Here is a 12398-nt window from a genome sequence, read left to right as displayed (position 1 = left end):
AAGGTATGTATGGACTTATCTAACTCAGGGGGATAAGGTGAATAGGCTAAAGTCCCAAAAAGTCGGAGTGTTCCTTTAAGAAGAATTCCTGCAGTTTTCATCTCCGTTCCACCAGGTGGCTCTCTTACCAGGTTCCAAGGGTTTTTACTGAGCGGGGGAAGAAAGCCTTCTTTTACTTTGCGCCATGGTCTTGGAATAATTTGCAAAACTTGCTACATCTAAATGATTTAGTCCCATTAAACGAATTTAAAACCATGTTAAAATGCCATATAACTCAAAAATGTAACTGTCATATGTGACCTGTTCCTTTTTATGTGATGCTTGTTTGGATGTTTTGACTATGTTGTATTTGTATCTAAATTGTAACTGGTGTGCCGTATTGGCCAGGTCTCCCTCGGAAAAGAGATTCTGTCTCAAGGGACTTCCTGGTTAAATAAAAAATTAAAAAATTAGGGCGGTTAAACGATTAATCACGATTAATCGCATCCAAAATAAAAGTTTGTGTTTACATAATAAATGTGTGTGTACTGTGTATAATTATTTTGTATATATAAATACACATGTGCATGTATATATGTAAGAAAATATTTTTATTTATATATAAAATATTTATATACAATATAATTTATATATAAATCTATACAGTATATACATGCAAATATTTCTTAAATATATACAAGCATGTGTGTGTATTTATATATATATATATAAAATAATTATACACAGTACACACATTTATTATGTAAACACAAACTTTTATTTTGGATGCGATTAATCGTTTAACAGCCCTCATTATATTATAAAATATTTTTTTCTTTTGTGGAACACAAAAAATACTGGGTTTTTTTTCATGTGATTACAGTGAATGGAAATTTTAATAAATTAGATGTAATGACATTTGTGAGATGTTAATAGACATGATTAATCATGCAAATTGCCTCTTCTCATAGACGCTAAAGGCTTGTCCAACCCAATGGAGGTGGAGGCACTGAGGGAGAAAGTTTACGCCTCACTGGAGACCTACACTAAACACAAATACCCTGACCAGCCTGGCAGGTACAGCCATACACATGTTTGTTCAGTAAATACTGATCATAATTATTGCTCATTCTTAATATTATCTGCTATCTTCTCTCACTGCTTAACAGGTTTGCTAAACTTTTGTTGCGTCTCCCTGCCCTCCGATCCATCGGGCTCAAGTGTTTGGAGCACCTATTTTTCTTCAAGCTGATTGGAGACACACCCATAGACACTTTCCTAATGGAGATGCTCGAAGCGCCTCATCAGATCACGTGACACGAGCTCCAATGGACCATTTTTTGTACATATTATTATGTAACTAATATAATAACGAACTTGATTGAAGATATTGCAGTACGCTGCATATTTTATACCAAGCACAAATTATTATTATTATTATTGTATTTTTTTTATTTGCAGGGGAAACAGAGTAATTTTATTGATATTGTATTGAAAAGAAGTGTTTGTGTAAATAGATAATATCAGGTATACATTGTGGCAAGACAATGCAATAAAGAAATTATATTTTATTCAAGGAATATGTTTATCAAACCCAAACAATAATTTCTAAAATTAAGTTTAGAATTCTGTCCAAATAAATATTTAAATATTTAAATGCTATGTCCTTTTTACTTGTTCTTTTCTCTTTTTTTAATAAAAAAAGAATGAGCAAGTTGTCATTTTCCATCAACCTTATTTTACTGAAGCATCTAACCTTTTTTTCCTGCAGAACCAAAAGCCTTTAAAGAGCATAAATTGGAGCAAAACACTGTCTCATAAACATTATCTGGTTCAGTGAGCACCGACCGCTAGATGGCGCCATTTAACGATACAAACCATAATTTAACTTTCACTATAACATGTGACTGTTGTGGCTTCCTCGTTTTAATCTTATATACTGTCTATGGTTTTAAGTGCGCAAATGCTGTTTGCTAATCCAGTTTGAACTGTCAAATGGGAAAGTAGCATGTAAGATTTCTTACCCCCCAAAAAATCTTTTGAATTAATTTCTAAAAAGTAGCCTACATTTAAATGTAAAAAATATCCTTATTTATTAGCTCATGTTAAATCATATAATCTGCAGGCTACTGTGTTCATTGTGTTTAAAATAATAAAACATGTTAATTTATAATATAAATTAGTCAAATTCATCAGTCATATAAATCCCTAATCATCAGTCTTAAATTCAGTTCAAAATTCAAATAAATAATTGTAGCCTTTATGCCACTGTTCTGGTCATGACTGAATAATATAAACTCAAAACAAATGTTTGAAATGTACTTATGTGTTTCAGATCACCCCAATGGTGTGTATGTAAAAAAGAAAAAAGATCATATTAATTTAGAAATTATATTTTTCCAGATCTTTTTTTTATATTTTTATCTGATCTAATTAAACCCTGATCATCTTAAACCCATCTTTTGTATAAGTACATTTGCACTTTGCAGAAAAGAACAAATTGTAGAAAAGGAGTGCACTGCTTGTCTCTGTGTCAAATGCATTGCATGTATATGCTTTAGATTAGAACATATTTCTATGAACCCAAGCTGAATTCATGTAAAAATGTTCGGGGGCATGTTTGAACCATCACGTTCCTAATAATATATATTTATAATCAGTTATTATACAACAATTTCAATAAGTGATACTTCCATATTAAGTAGCCCAGCATGTTTTTTATTTTTTAAGTATAGGCCTTGAAAGGGCCTTTGTCCTTTGGTAGCCTATCTCAGACCCAAACAGAGCATAATGGTTCAAAATTCACTTGTTTTATTTCATGCTTGAGGGAGACTCATTTACCCACCTATTTAAATGAAATTGCACACTCCCTTTATAAATTAAAGTTTTTCATATAATATAGACAATTTAATCATAAGTTGTAAAGTTATGGCTGTACACTTACTGCGCACTCTCCACCTTTTGATGGGAGGAGAGAGAGAGAGAGAGAGAGAGAGAGAGAGAGAGAGAGAGAGAGAGAGAGAGAGAGAGAGAGAGAGAGAGAGAAGGTAAACTGACTCACAGGTTTGTTTTCATATGGAGCTTTTGTGCGCGTTTACAACTATCTGAGCATCTGTCGAAAGTTACACAGGGCAGCAAACGGATATTTTTTCCTCAATGGTAAGTGCATGTATATGTCTAATAGGTTATTGCATCTTTTAAAGTTTTTGTGAAGTTTTGTCATGTAGCCTAAAAGCCGTTCCTGTTGTTGAACAAACATGGTGAAATATAACCGTAATGCTAGAGCCTGCATAAGTATTTTCCATGCGCAATGCTCAGTTAAAAGATAAACGTTTTTTTATGTTTGTTTGAATGAATGATCTTAATAGCCTATTGGTAATTATTATTTTTACGAGACACCATCAAATCACCTATTTTCACTGTATTTCTGCTGTTATTGTTTTTGTGTGAGTGAATTCACTAGTTTTTGCACATTTGTCCACACATTTTTTTTTACTTTTACATTTTCTTGGGATAACTCCTATTGTTAAAGTATGGCATTTGTCACAGTTATGTAAATTATCCATAGGCTATGCCAGGGAAATACTAAAGAGTAAAAACCATTCACATTTTTAATTAACTTAGTTAAGTTACCTTTGGATTAAAGGTTGGTCTTTCTTTCAGACATGTGGAGAAAGAGCTTGTGTGAGGGGTGTAATGAGCTCATCCGGGACAGGTACCTGCTCCGCGTGCAGGACGGACTGTGGCACGAGCGCTGCCTGCACTGCGCATCATGTCGCGAGCCTCTGAAAGACACCTGCTTCCTCCGCAATAAGACACTCTACTGCAAGCGAGACTACCAGAAGTAAGACTCTACTTACGGCTATTTGTGTAAACAATTATTTCGTTTTATGATACTATTTGACTTACTATTTAAAGTTCAATGAAGTGAGTCCACGGTAGTCAGAAGTTTCTTCCAGTCAGAAGAAGCACGCTCGTAACCTAATCGTAGATGTGTGAGTGTGATCTTCATTTTTCGCGTAAATTTCTTTACTGTTGATCTATTTTTTTTATAAATAATTTTTATTTATTTGCTATTTTAAATATTTGTTATTGTTAGAATACTGTCTTCGCCATTTATTTTTCTTAAATCAAATGTTTAAAACGAAAACACTTTGATTGCACTGGATTACTGCGTGAAATATTCCTAATATAGCCTATGCATTTTGCTGTAGACATAAAATAACAAATTGGTCATAGAAAATTGCCATAGTTTTTTAGCAATACATGTGAAAGTTCAATGGATTATTCCCTTTGTACAGATTTAAGGCTTACAATAAATGCTCTATTCTATTCCTCAACGAAATTGAGGTAACAAACCAAATTTAGTTAAAAAAAATGTCATACTTAATTTACTGCAGAAATTCCTTTCATTATTCTTGAAAGAATATTTTAATGATTAATAAATACTCTTTAAGCATAATACCAAATTAAGGTTTGACGTTTGAATATCTGAACATCCTCCAGTAATGATACAGTAAACAATTTAAAATACTTTCCATCATGGCAGTGGCGTTTATTCTGTGGATTTTAATGTTTGGATGTTGCAGGCTGGTTCATTTCTTGCTGTGAAATTAATTTTGACAAGGCAACTTTGTGCCTAAAATAAAATTTGAGTATTATTATTTTAATTAACAACAAATTTAATTCCTGAAATGTTAAATCTGCATGCTTGCTGATGCTGATATAATATGCAGGCATGTACTAATTTGTTATCACATAATGCTTTACCGATTTACATGAATATAGTAAACCTTACAATGAGTGTTGGTGTTTTGTGTGTGTGAGAGAGGCCGTGCGTATTGAGGGATTTGGCACAGAACTCCTGAAAGACAAGGTGACTGCAGGAGGAAGGGTCGCGGTGGGCCATGGAATGCGAGAAGGCTTTCACACACAAACACACACCGTTAGATCGGGAGGACAGCACTACTGACACACTGTCAAGATGTGTTAAATTAGCAGGACCCATCGGTGTGGCAACGGCAAGCTGGGGACAGCATATGGCCACATCGACATGGTGCGCAGACCCCCTACTACCCCCAAAACTCACTCTGAGTCTCATTCACACACTCATATGCACATTCTCACCTCCAAAAAAAAAAAAAAAGTTTGCCAAACGACAGAGCGATGACCCTGAAAAAATAGACAAGTGTGCACTATTTGAATTTTCATAAAGTTTCAGTTCAAAAGATGTATCCGCGCCAGCTAACAAAACATTTGAGTTCCCAAAAGAAAGGCTCTGACTTCTGCAAATCATAATGCATTTCACATTAGGAGTCCATCAGCCAAAGTAGTAATTGTGGAGAAGTGTCCAGTGTGCTCAAGAGAGGCTGAGTGGAGGATTGAGCCATATGTTCTGGGTACAGCAGAGCTTTGTGCAAGAGAATATGTGTGTGTTTGTGTGTTCGTGTTGAGGAGGGGAGGGGGGGTGCATGTAGCGGGGATCTCTGTTTGTGAAGTATGTCAAGGCATCTGGATAGGTTGGTGCCCAGTGGTGCCCCTGCTTGATGCCCGTCCGACCGTGAGATATCCGACCTGACCAATTAGCCACATACGCGGTGCTTGGCTGGCAATCCTGCCCAGTAGCCCAGTGCTTATAACTATAGGCTCAGGGGTGGGGAGCTCGCTGACCCAGCACTTACTGACCAGGTAAAGGAGCTGCTTTACTGTAAATGGGTCAGCGGGCTGTTCTATTAACAGATACTTCACTGTTTTATAATGGTGATCCATTTGGATTTTAAAGTGATGCTTAGACTGAGTAGTGGGGGTGGAGCAGCAAATTCGACAAAAAAGAATGATCTCCTCCTGACTTTTGATCAATATATGTCTTGAACTGATGGCTTAGAGTGTGATTCCCGTACTTAGAAAGATGATTTTAATGGTAGATTGTTCAACATTTATACTATCGTTCAAAAGTTTGGGGTCAGTGAGTTTTTTTTTAAATATATTTGAAAGAAGTCTCTTATGCTCACCAAGGCTGCGTTTATTTGTTCAAAAATAAAACAAAACAGTAATATTATTACAATTCAAAATAACTGTTTTGTAATTTTAAAATGTAAATGATTCCTGTGTTGGCAAAGCTGAATTTTCAGCATTATTTCTCCAGTCTTCAGTGTTACATGATCATTCTAATATGCTGATTTGATGCTCAAGAAACATTTTGACAGTAGAAAACAGTTATGCTGCTTAATATTTTTGTTAGGTACAGTAGGGATATTTTTTTCAGAATTTTTCAATTAATTGAAAGTTTAAAAAAAGAGTTTTTTGTCCGTCCTACTGAACCCTAAATAACTCGCAGCGGTTTCCCCAGCAACCCCAGGGCAACACTAATAGTTCTCAACAATGCAAGGCTTTGGGATGTTTCAATCCATACTTACGAAGGAGGAGGAATTTCTGCTGTCTGTACGTGAACACTGCAATGCTCCCATGCCACCTATAGCTTAGAAACACATATCAACAACATCACCCACTGATCAATAGCCAAAAGCCTATTGGTACAAATTGTAGCAACACAGTTATCTTTAATGCATCAACATACACTGCCATTTAAAGAAACAGTGTTTGATGAGTCCAATCCAAATGTCATGCTTTTTAAAAGGACCCCAAGTTTTTATTTCAGTCAAGACACTAAATAGGGTAAAAACTAATACATATCACCATCCTTAACCCCAGTTAATTAATCACTGTACATTTATGGCAATTGTTTTTCTATTACAAGTTTCTGAAATGTTATGTTTAAATATGCAAATGAAGCATTATCTAATTATATATGTGCTAATTTGCATACACTTCCAGAACAAAAATCTGAACATTGTTTTAAGCCATTGGTTCAGAATTCTTGTTTCATTTTGTTGACATATTAGTATTCAAGTTTTTTACGGGATTTTGGAGAAGTCCGAAAATACTGTCAACAGCCAGAAATAAAAATACATGTTCACCACGTTTTTAGGAATACAATTTTGTTAAAATTTTATTTGAACAAACCTCTCTGTAAAAACCTTCAGAATAAAGTATATGGAACTGGAAAGTTTAAAAAAAAAAAATGGAGAAAAGCCCTTTTAAGATATGTATTGTAATTGAATTCTACAGATGCAGATAGATAATATGTGTACTTTCCACTAGTCTGAAAGAGAACATGTCCACATTGGAATAGCCCAATATCTCAAAATTGTGCAGTGCATGAAAAAACAATGTTTTTTCCTTTAGTGTCCTGCATGCTTTAAGGAGTAACCTGTCATCCCAAGTCTGAAGCTGTCACACCTCTGAGGATGATTGTCTCTAAGCCTCCCTGTCACGCTCACCCTAAACCTTAAACATACAGCTCCACTCTCCACCCCCCTCCGGGCACGGAAATCTCAGGCCAGTTTGACAAACAGAAAATGTGGTGTCTGCCAGGGCAGGACAATGGCAGTGAGGCTCTGGGCCAGCTCCCTCTTTTGTCTGGGTTTGGTTAAGTCGAGTTAAGATCATTCCCTGGACCAGCCTCGCCCGCCGGGTGGCGTGATTCTTTCCCTCCGTCTGGAGCCACGGCCTGCCGAGCTCCTTTCTCCCCCCTCCCCGGGAGTCCTGCCCCGGACACAGTCGTGGAGCCGGCCGCCTCTGTCTAACCCACTGAAACCCAGCTCTAGTTGCCAGGCGCTAAGATGCACACTCACCATGCTGGAGGTATGCGTCTGCATGCTTGTTTTTGGGGTGGAGAGGGGACATGGCAAGTTCTTGTCTCTCTCCTTGATGGACGGGGCGACTCAGCAACATTCCTGGAATCTCTGATGGCGCACTGTAAAACTCAACCAGTTAAGGAAACTCCAACCATTTGAGAAAACCAATTACGTTTAAAATACAATATTTATGAGGACTGAATATTATGAATATATATTTTTTAATTCATGTGCTTTCCTAATCTTTAATCAAAATAACTTCCCCTTCCTCTTACAACGACACCTCTTCTCTGATGACGTGTTTACTGGCGTGAGGGCGGGACAACCTGTCACTCACATGACATCACAGCAATAGCAAATCACAACGATCCAGTCCATTCCCGATGGACAAAATCAAATCTCGAGAACAATATTTCTTCTTGTTTGAGAAGCTGTTTCGCTTAGATACGTCAAAATAGGGAAGAAACTATTGTGTTAGTTAGAAAATCAAAGAGACTTGCTGACTTTGTCAGTCTAAAGCAAAGCATGCTGGGAAAATGAAATCTACTGGAACTCATTCAGTTTGAGTTCTGCTTAATATTATCAGTTATTGAGCTCACGTAACATCTCTTCTATTAATTACAATGAACTTTTAGTATTTGAGTAAAATTAACTTGAGTAAATTTGACTGTTAGGTTTCAAAATAATAAAATAATTCTCTGCTGTTCATCAAGCGATTCTGAGAAATGCATATTTATCCTTTCAGATTGTTTCTAGTACGGTGCAAGGGCTGCGCAGAGATCATCTCTCCGGCCGAGCTGGTTATGCACGCGGGCCCTGCGGTTTTCCACCTGCGGTGTTTCTGCTGCTGTGTGTGCGCCTGCAGGCTGCAGAAGGGAGACCGATGTGTGCTTACAGGGGACAGGCTTTTCTGTGCCAGAGACTATCACAACCAACTGGCCAGCCCAACCACCTCCGACTCAGGTACTTTTTTAAAACCACAGCACTGCTCATGCATGCCTTACACTCAGTAAGGTCATGGTGCCTCTGTAAATGATCTAATTATATAAATCAGGTGTGGTAAATAAAGGAGACGTCCCAAATGTGCAATGCTTGGGTGCTTTATACCAGGACTGAAAACCACTGTTTAAAAAAAAAACTATAAAGAGGCTTCTTCTGGTACACCTCACTAGAACAGCAATGCTTAGACTAGATTAAAGAATGAAATTAGTATATGTATTAAAATAGTATAATAATAAAATATATATTAATAAATTATATTAATAAAGCACTATGGTATACTATAAATTAATCAATAATATAACAGAATATATTAATATAATATATACCAATATTTTATGATAAAGGTTACATTTATTTAATAAAAACAGTAATATTTTGAAATATTACAACTGAAATGAACTCTTTTCTATTTTAATAAATTCCTTTTTAAATTCTTGTAATGGGAAAGTCTCTTCAGTGCCACATGATCTTTCAGAAATCATGATTTGATACTTAAGTAACAGTTTTTAAATCTCTCTTGAAAACTTATATTTTCTTTAGCTGTTAAAACATGTTGATGCTCTTATTTTCTTATATGTTATTTTGGTTTTGATTACTTGACTTTGTACAGCAGTTTGGTCCGTCCTGTACGGGGACTGTTCTTAAATGTGCTTTATGAATAAAAGAACTATAAAACTAGAATATTTATTTAAATTTCCGTTCACTATTATTACTATTATTATTATTATTTATTATCTGTTATGGCACTACAAACATCTGTTTCCTTAACTACAGGTAAAAGTGGAGATGTTGAGGAGGAGGATGATGATGATGATGAAGACAACATTAAGACTGCAGGGGAGTCTAACACAATAGGAGACGTGGAACACAAGAGGCCTAAAAGGCCTCGTACCATCCTTACAACACAGCAGAGACGTGCTTTCAAAGCTTCTTTTGAGGTCTCATCCAAACCATGTCGAAAGGTCATTCATTTAAACTGACAGCCTGAAAATTAAATATAATAATAATAAATTAATATAAAATGTGTGAAGTATAAAATATAATTTAATTTAATAGATTAATAACACATTACCTATACGTTTACATTTGATTTAAATTAGTATCTTTTAAATTTTGTGAAGGAGGTTTTTGTGTAGCCACAGCTGTTCTGGACAGCATTGCTGTATTTATCTCTGTTGATCTGATACTCTAGTGTGAGTCAGTTCATCAGTTAGCCTACATGACCCATAGACCATGAAGGTCACACTATGGCTTTCTCTCTGTCTGTCTCTCTATTGTAAGGTAAGGGAGACGCTGGCAGCAGAGACAGGATTGAGCGTACGAGTCGTTCAGGTCTGGTTCCAGAACCAAAGAGCCAAGGTAATGTGATGCCCACCGACACAGACAAACACAGTCATTGAAAGAACATCAACTTATGCAATTGATAACAGATCTCTTTCTGCAGTATATGAGCTTGCCAATAAGGAAACAAGCTGTGTTATTGCCTCATAGAAAACTGATGACATATTATGTATAGATCTCCGTAGATTAGACTTGGATTTCCTCTCAGTGTGTGTTTTCTGCCTTTCTTCGCAATCGCATTACAAAGAGATTTTCTCTTATTAGTTTTCTCATTTCTATATGTGAACATGGACATGTTTTTATTAGGCTATAAGATTCTCTTTCACACACATTGTCTCTTTAGATGAAAAAACTGGCAAGAAGACAGCAGCAGAAGCAAAGCGTGTCCTCTCAGGAGAAAAGGGATAGCCAATCACAACACACTGGTATACAAAGTTCACAACAATTGTACACTTTGCTTCACCCCAGGCTATATTCTCTTTTTAAACCCCACTTTTAAAGTAACGTTTGTGTTTGTGTAAGTGTAACTGACCAATCCTTACCCTCTGGTTTAAGGGAGAAGTTATGAGTAGAGATATCAGATATGGGTTATGACTAAATATTTGGAATTTTGTTCCAGGATCAACAAAATATGTTGATCCAGGTGATATCGTCTTCAGAATGTAACAGCCAGTTGTTTAGCAACAACCAATCATAAACTGCAACAGCTCATATCATTAAATATTCATGAGCTTTGAACACTCAGAAATGTCTCATGCTGTATTCCATTTTCCACAAAATAAGTCAAACAGTGGCGGAAAACGCGTTAATTGGGACGGAGAAAACTACTTTATTCGTTACAAGTTTCTTAAGGTCAAACTGGAAGTTAGCTACAGTAGAAATAAGCGCAATGCGCAAGCACGAGACGAGACGTTTTTTAAAAAGGTCGCGTGCTGTATGTAGGCCTATTTGTCCAATTAATAATACTAACACCGCATATATTTACATTAGAACGTTAATTCTGGGTTAAAACGAAAGTAAATATAATCCATTATTCTGTTCAACCAAAAATTAGAATGACCTGGGGTTAACCATTTTATATGTAAAAATCGTTTATGTGGCTTACATTCATCCTTTAGGTGAAGATATGCAAGTAGCCTATCTAGACTGCACTAAGATCATCTTTTTTTGCCATTTGTGTGACCACAGCGCCTTCTTGTGGAGGTCTGCCTGCTGAGCTGGAGTGCGCAGGTTCATATTCACTTATCCAGCAGAATATCAGTCTAGACTCACAGAGCTTCAAGCTGGACCCCTTCAGACAGGGCCTCACCCCTCCTCAAATGCCTGGAGACCACATGCATCCCTATGGTATAAAGCACACAAGGCTCACAGTCAAAAATACAGGACTGGCGATAGGCATAGTCTTTGCTCCTTGCCCATCCCATTAATTTATCATCTCTCTCTTTACAGGTTGTGACACAATCTATGATGATACAGACAGTGACCCTCTGTTTCATTTTGGAGACTGTATGTCGTCGAGTGAACCCTCACTTTTAACACCGATTGATCGATTGTATTCAATGCAAGATTCTTATTTTGCCTCTTGAGTGTCATTCAGACAGCTCAGGAAAGATTTATGGGGAGAGAGTGCAAGTGTATGTATGCCTGTGTGTGTATTCTGCTTATGCATGTTTTTAGGGTGGTGACTGGCAACAATGGAAATGTACTGTGATGAAAATGTTCTTTGTGTCATTTGTATTTATTATTTTATGTGTGTAATCTGGACTGAATTACAATAAAATTCTGCAGAGATAAAAATGGTTTCTTCAATATTGTTTCTTAATTTATTTGACTTAAGTTAAGTCAATGTAAATTGCCATTTGCAGAGTTTTTACAGATGCATTAATGATATGGTAATTTATAACAAATTCAAGTACAATCACTATAGCTGGGTGCAGTGAGAACTGGCATTTTCCAAACTCAAGGTCATAAGCAGTCTTTCAGCACCTCTATTATTATGCATATCTTTATGGCACTTTTTCAGAGCCAGATGGTGGTCCACCACAGGGCATATCATCGCCCAGATCTTTAGACTCCCACTTCAGCATCAGAAATGGGGCCTACCCATAAATATACTCCACATGAATCATGAATGCCTATACTGTGATTTTTCTTTTGCAGATATAAGCCAAACTGCATTCTTGCATTTTCAGCGGCTTGTATGTGACCACCCAAAAGCCAGGCTATTGGGGCTGCTACTCTGGAATGTGTCAGTGTTATAGTTTGGTGTATTGTAGTGTAGAGGTTGAGGATAATATCAGGTGAAAATGTAAGGCATGCTGCAAAGATAGGAAGCCCTTCATACTGTGCCTCTTTGCCCCAGGAATGAACCTTCTTTCT

At 36.6% G+C, this 12398-nt stretch overlaps 2 protein-coding genes across 4 annotated transcripts in view; both read left to right on the top strand.

The window, feature by feature from the left end:
• The window catches only part of rxrgb (retinoid X receptor, gamma b), a 31348-nt gene extending 28912 nt beyond the window's left edge, over positions 1-2436 (top strand). For all 3 annotated transcript variants that reach the window (XM_079583953.1, XM_079583952.1, XM_079583954.1), the window contains exons 9-10: positions 951-1056; positions 1149-2436. In XM_079583953.1, the coding sequence (XP_079440079.1) occupies positions 951-1056; positions 1149-1296 (254 nt within the window). In that variant the 3' untranslated portion in view covers positions 1297-2436. The remainder of the gene's footprint in view (positions 1-950; positions 1057-1148) is intronic.
• A 1208-nt stretch (positions 2437-3644) lies between these two features.
• Positions 3645-11726, top strand: lmx1a (LIM homeobox transcription factor 1, alpha; the record flags this gene model as incomplete). The annotated part of the gene is made up of 7 exons (XM_079584787.1): positions 3645-3823; positions 8422-8639; positions 9453-9640; positions 9960-10037; positions 10363-10444; positions 11208-11366; positions 11469-11726. 7 exons carry the CDS (start codon positions 3645-3647, stop codon positions 11603-11605), a joined length of 1041 nt encoding a protein of 346 aa, XP_079440913.1. The 3' UTR covers positions 11606-11726.
• Positions 11727-12398: the final 672 nt, after the last annotated feature.

This window comes from Phoxinus phoxinus, assembly GCF_949152265.1.
Source record: "Phoxinus phoxinus genome assembly, chromosome: 16".
In the NCBI taxonomy this organism is placed as follows: Eukaryota; Metazoa; Chordata; class Actinopteri; order Cypriniformes; family Leuciscidae; genus Phoxinus; species Phoxinus phoxinus.
This window is presented reverse-complemented; position numbering and strand designations above follow the sequence as displayed.